Source organism: Poecilia latipinna, unplaced genomic scaffold, assembly GCF_001443285.1.
Source record: "Poecilia latipinna isolate Pla-1442-1.1 unplaced genomic scaffold, P_latipinna-1.0 Scaffold150, whole genome shotgun sequence".
Taxonomy (NCBI): Eukaryota; Metazoa; Chordata; class Actinopteri; order Cyprinodontiformes; family Poeciliidae; genus Poecilia; species Poecilia latipinna.
This window is the reverse complement of record NW_015112766.1, coordinates 271,470-277,972: the sequence shown is the minus strand read 5'-3', so window position 1 is coordinate 277,972 and position 6,503 is coordinate 271,470. Positions and strand designations below refer to the sequence as shown.

Genomic DNA, 6,503 nt, shown 5'->3' with positions numbered 1-6,503 from the left:
TGATCCTCCTGGAGTCCAAACAAGGAAGCTTTGTCAACCTCAACCTTCATTGTGGATTCGGTGCAGGTCACTGTGGCTTCAACTGGAACAAACATAGACGTACTAATCAGAAACAGAAGATGATTAGAATAATGAGAAAACAATGACAACAACGAAAAGCTTTGAAGGGATTTCAAAGGGCCCAGTGATCAACACCATATATCTAATCTGGACAGAGGAACTTTAGCAATCTGTTTCTGTATTCTCTCCTCCAAACTCACTTTGTCGCTTCCTGATTTCCACCAGAACACACCTCATCTCAGACTGGTAGACAGAACGCCTGAAACAAGATGGGAAGAAACAAACCAAAACATTTCAGCTGAGCAGAGCATTATTTTAAAAATCATCAAAATTGACCTTTTGCAGCACAATTTGTAGTAATTCTTGAGGGCAAGACTATAAAGCTGTTTATAAGGTAAAGAATAAACAGCCATGATGGTTTCAATTACCCATAATTAATTATTTTTATCAGAAATAAATCCCGGACTCACCCATTCACCGACTCCACAGCAAAGCAGATTGGGTAAAAATCTCCCAGGTCGTCTTCAGTCGGTGTCCATCTGATGATGAATTCGGTTTTTGTGTCCCTGTGTTTGGTGACGTTCGTTGGCCCACTTAAAATCAGATTAGATATCCTGAATAAAAAAGTAATGCAGAGGTTATTGTGTTATTCCCAGTAATTGGAGCTTAAAATAAACAGAACTGCATTACATTCATCATTAACGAGTAATCTAACTAAATACTTTATCATTACGTCGTTTGCGTTACTGATAATGAAATGTGAGCGCATCGCTATAATTCAGCACCGTGAAGGGTCTTCATCTGACACTTAGAGGGGAAACAATCCCATCCCTTAAAGCCCATCCAGCTGGGCTTTAGGCACAGTTGGGCTTAAATACATTAATCACAGGCCTTACATTTTACAGGACTGTTGAGTTTTCTTGTGAGACTTTTTTTCAGTTGCACACAAATATCTGCATTTCATTCTGTGACTCGAGGAGGTTTATTCTATCGGTAGCTGGCTGTTAACATACCCTTGCTAGCTTCTTTTGCCTCCATCATGGGCACAAAGTCAAGTTTACAGTTTTTCCTGTCCTTGATTGCTAAACAGCAAGTTTCCCCAAGTTTTCTCTGCTGTGCAAAGGTCTTTAAACGTCCTAAACTTGACTTGCTGAAACCTGCAGATACCCTGTCAGAAACTGATCATCTCACTGTCAGACAAATCTTTCATTATGTGTCTGTGGAGAGACGAGTTAGTTTAAAAACAGAATGATTCAGCATTCATATGTTGGTTTACTGAATTCTGAAAGGCCTCTGATTATGTGAAGCGTTGCTGTCTGCATGCTGTAGGCCTGTTAATTCTTCGTCATTTTTTGTTGTGGTAATGTAGCCATGTGTTAAAATGGTTGTTTCATGTTGGTAGGATGGGAATGGAGTTTATTGGCTGAATAATTTCACTGTAAAGTTGAACTTTTTGTTAATAAATTCTCATTCTGTATTAGATAAGTTGTTGATGTTTATGTGTTTGCTCTCCAGTTGTGTTGAATTCAGTCCTTCTTGAGACACTGTTGAGTTTGGCTAACAGTCCCAGGTAATCTGGTGTTACTCAGTCACTTAGCTACTTCTTTGAAATTACTTTTTAAAATTAACTTGTCCAACACTGGTTATTACGGACCAGCCGTCAGTGAACTGGTTCTAACTTACGCTGACTGTGTGGCCTGTGCCATGACTCTGACCTCCAGCTCTTTTTCGACCTCTCCTACCATTCGTTCTCCATCTGAAGGTGTTGGAGCCACAAACCGAGGCAGGTAGAGTCCGTCCTGGCATGAAGGAACAGGAGGATCCACTGAAGAATGGAAGAAGACAGGAGCTAAACTTAATTATGAAAAACACAGGAGAAACTAAATGTTGTCCTGTAATGATCAGGCAGAAGACTGTTCATTTTGTGAATTATCGTTACTAAGTTTCAATTAAGGTCAAAATTGGAATACAAACTTCTGTTTTGGGTTTCATATATCTGTACATCTGATTCTGAAGAAGTCCGTGCCGCGCCGCTCATTAACCTCACCACACATCACTGATGCTGTATTTCTACAACCTTATTTTCCAACAGAGTTCCAGTGACGTCCACGTTTTGGGTCAGAAGCTGGAGACAATGTCAACTTTACTTTAGACTCTTTACCTAGAATACTTTAAAATCTCACTTTTATCTTCCAAATTTACTCACTTACATTTCTGCAAAATTTTGATCATTAGTTGTTGGTTTAGAACAATGGTGCAGAATACATCTTCAGTATATTTATATTTTTAAATTACCTGTAAAATCAGAAATAATGTCAGAACCTCATTAGAAACAATTAAACCTTTCTTACCAAGAAAAGCAAACTGAAGTGGTAATTCACTAATGGGGGAAATATTTCCCTTTTGGTGGGTTGTACTTTGCAATCCAGATGACATAGTTGCCGTCCGCCTCTCTCGCCATGGGGTAGTGGTTGCAGCAGGAGTTGTTGAAGTTGCTGAACTTTTAGTCATTGATGTTGGTGAAGATGTTTTTGTAATTGCTGGATGTGAAGTTCTAACTGTTGGTGCAGCTGAAGGTGTTTTTGAAATTGTTGGTGCAGTTGAAGTGGTTGTCCTCCACGACCAGAAGGGGTCAGTAGTTTTCAGTCTGACTGAACTTTCAGTTGTTGCAGGAGTTGACCGCCACCTCCAGGAGGTAGAGCGTTCTGGGTCTGCAGTACCCTGTTTGGTTTCTGGTGCACCGGTTGTTAATGGGTGCCCCACAAGCACAACTTCTACTTTCCTCTTCATCCTTTTAATCAGTGGGAACTTGTGAGCTTTCGACCCATCTGAGTATAACAGATCGATAGAGCGTCGTGGGAAGTCTTCCACCACCATCTCAAACCCAAAAACTCTGTGATCAGCGTTGGTGGACTGGTAGCTCAACCTGCAAGAATCCTGACAAAGTTAACACAAACAGATGATCAAAAGGCAGTCCCCTGTTATTTGAACTACTAAAAGTGTAAATAAACCTCCCAGCTCACCTGATCAAGTTGAAAACCTGAGATTGAATTGCAGTTGTCACATTCGATGTTTGGGACGTTCCCGTACCGACACCGGACGTGGTCACCATCCGCATCAAACGAGGGCAGGTTGTATGTTCTCGGGCAGTTCTGAGGAACTCTTCATTAGATACAAGAAAGACTGTAAATAATGTTCTGCAAACAATCTCTTATTAACGTTAAAGAATAAGTATGAGGAACATTAGTGGTTTAGGCAAACAGAAAATCATACGTCTGTAAATAAAAACATTAAGTTTAAAACACCAAACTACCCATGTAAAAAGAGAACAACTAAAACCAAAAAACTTTGGACACCTTCTGTGCTTCTTTCATGCTTCTCTGCTCTGAATCTTTTTTCATGCAATATTTTGATTCAAAGTGCTTCCTTAGGAATTTGCACTATTGTTTACTTTTTGGAGCATTTAAATGTACTTTCTCTTTGTCTGGTACAACTGAGATCACACAGTGATTTATTCAAGAGTAAAGATTTGGAAAACTAAATTAAACAGTGAAATAGTAGGATAACTACCTGATGAAGGGGAGGATGGCAATGTTTGGGGATTTATTTGGTTTTCTAGTGTCCGACCTCGTTCCCAAATCCACAAGCGTGTTGAGCCTCCAGTTACTGACAGAGTTACGCGTTGAGGTCCAGCAGCAGCTAGCTGCCCTGGTTTTTAGGAAAGAGAGGACGGACACATTCATTCAAGCTTGGCACCAAACACTGATAAATTATATTAACTGGTCTTTGTTTTGACATGAAGAAAACTTTCACCTGAACTTCACCGGTTTGTCAGAAGGGAAACTCCAACTCTCAATGTTTTCTGCTTCACACCACTGGTTTTCATCGGATGGTCCATCTGTGCTGCTGTCGATTTGAGATAATTGTCTGCTGGTGGTGGAGGAACAGTTTCCGCTGTAACAGTACCAATAGTGGGAGTAATCACAGGTATCATAAGTAGCTCGGGTCCGGACTGACAGCTGGTGAGAAAAAGCATAAATAAGCAAAAGTTGTGAATCTAACTGATCCATTTCTAAATATGCACATCAGCTGATATGTGCATGTTTAGATGAAAAAAGGATCGAAAATGTTGAGCATTAAATCAGAAGCAAAATGTACAAGAGTCAAAATTCCTGCAAAACACTTTGTATTCAGTAGATTAAGCATGGAAGCCGTTTATGCTTAAATTCTTATAACAAGTGGTTTGACTGTTCTTACTTGTTCACTTATCAATCATATAAGGAATAAAATACTTAATGGATAAATATTTTAGCAAGTGAATTAAAAATGTTAATGTTTTGTCATTAAGTAAACATTTCTGAGATTCTGGAACTACTGGCATATGAAATCTAAGGCAAAAAAAAAATCAAAAAAATGTTCTTAAAGAAAACATCTTTAATTTTTTAAATTAAAAAAATGAAAGTTGTCTTAGACAAGGTTCACAAAGTAAACCAGGGCTCACTTTATTTGATATTTTGAACTTTTACCTTCTGTTTTACAATTTACATATAAAGTGTCTTTGCAAGAGGCTCAAGGTAAAAAAAATTAAATGTACAATTTTCTTATGGTAATTTGGAGAAAAAACATAAGATCTGTGTGAGAAGAATGTGTTTATAATTTCTCCTACTTATGCCATAACAGACAAAAAGATAACGGATCTTAGATAAATATCCTGCTATAGTTATAGATTTAAAATGATTGTTCTCAACCTTAAACGATCCGTCGGGGTTTCTTCCTCTGTAGACGACGTTCATGGTTCCTCCCCAGTGTTGCAACGCTGAGATGACGGAGGTCAGCAGGAGCAGCTGAAGGAGGAGCAGCACTCTGGAGACCATCATCACAACCCCAGCACAACTTTGATGATGCTCACATTTATCTGCAGCATCTTAAATACACCTGTCTGAGCAGGGAGGTGCTCCAGGTGAAGGATTGTGTACTTCAGTTTGGAGCAACAAGGCAATTGCAGAACTGGTTTTATGGAACAATTGGGATTACAAAACTTTTACTGTAATTACATGCAACAGTGAGTTGGGCCACCCACCACACACAATGAAGCTTACCGTTTCCCACTTTTAGAGCATTCAGACTAGTTATCGAAATCTGAATAAATCAATCCTGTTTTGCGGTCCAGCAGCTTTGCCAGTAACAGAAGAGGAAATGCCCGTATGAAAGAAGATATATGTTTGTAGTTTTTTATGTGCTTAAATTATCAGCATCAAACACACCAAGGCTTTAATATAATACATTGCCAAAATACTGGGTCAACCTTCCAGGTCCTTGAATCCAGGTGTTCCACTTACCTTCATACCAACAGGTGTAACACACCCAGCACCTAAGCATGCAGGCTGTTTCTATAGATATTTGTTAAAAAACAAAATATGTAATCGGGAGCCCAGCAAACTCCAGACTGGTGGCTTTATGGAGTGACACCAGTTAGATAAGTTTGGAAGAAAGTGGGCATGACAGCAACTGATCCATGAATTGGAAGGTTGAGTAAAATCCTGGGCTGGGGTCACCAGTTTTCTCAAAAGCCAAGGAAAGCTTGGGCACTGCGCTGTGTGCAGTTTGAGATTGTAGCTCTAGGGGAATTCAAGAAATTTCTAGGTTGAATTGCTTGTTCATGAGTGCTAACCCGACAAACAGTGCTGGGTAATAAGCCTGTCCTTCAGGTGCCATCTCAGTTGGGTAACTTTTTGTAAAGACGATATTATACTGTGGCCACAAGAAAATTTGTAAAGACGTCCATAAAGACTGGAAACCCATTGACCAGAACTCTGAAAAATCAGGAAGTTCTGACTGCACATTGCAGAGTATTATGTAGACTATGTTGTAAAAGTTGTTTCTATGGTAAAATTTTAAAACCACAGTGATAATATGGTGATAAGCCTGGCAAATAATAGTCTCTCTTTTCACAGATTTTATGTGAACTTACTATTCATAAAGGCACAAAGGAATAGGATTTTCCAAAGGCTCTGCTTCACCCTTTGTCTTTGGTTCTTTTATTCTTGGAAACAGAAGAAGAGTACATTTCTTCTCATTGTACACATAAGGTAACAACAGCCCCTGGTACTTAGACCGTTAATGCACAGTGAAAAACAAAGAACAGCTGAGTCTGAACTGAAGCAGTTCTTCTAACTGAAAAGAAACAAAAGCTAACAAAGTAATGTAACCCAGTCCAAAATAAAGGTATTTAATACTGAGTTAAGTTCATGCAAGGTGTAATAATTTAGAATGTGTTAAACATGTTTGTAATAAAGTAATAAGTTCCGGGCCATGTAATAAAGAGTTTCCAGAGACAGGACTTTGGTTTGTAATGGATGATTCTTTTATCATTCAGGAAGCTCATATTTTGCTTAGATGCTTTTAAGGTGTGCATTGTTCTAAAAATAATTAAAAGACAACAT

General features: G+C 38.9%; 1 protein-coding gene across 1 annotated transcript in view; it reads right to left on the bottom strand.

Annotated features, from left to right (window-relative positions):
* Window positions 1-4,934, bottom strand: part of LOC106945554 (CUB and zona pellucida-like domain-containing protein 1) — a 10,103-nt gene extending 5,169 nt beyond the window's left edge. Inside the window, exons 1-5 of the mRNA XM_015029301.1 lie at window positions 4,809-4,934; window positions 2,781-2,997; window positions 1,744-1,885; window positions 531-674; window positions 261-319 (exon numbers count right to left, since the gene is read on the bottom strand). Of these exons, the coding sequence (XP_014884787.1) occupies window positions 261-319; window positions 531-674; window positions 1,744-1,885; window positions 2,781-2,997; window positions 4,809-4,934 (688 nt within the window). The remainder of the gene's footprint in view (window positions 1-260; window positions 320-530; window positions 675-1,743; window positions 1,886-2,780; window positions 2,998-4,808) is intronic.
* Window positions 4,935-6,503: the final 1,569 nt, after the last annotated feature.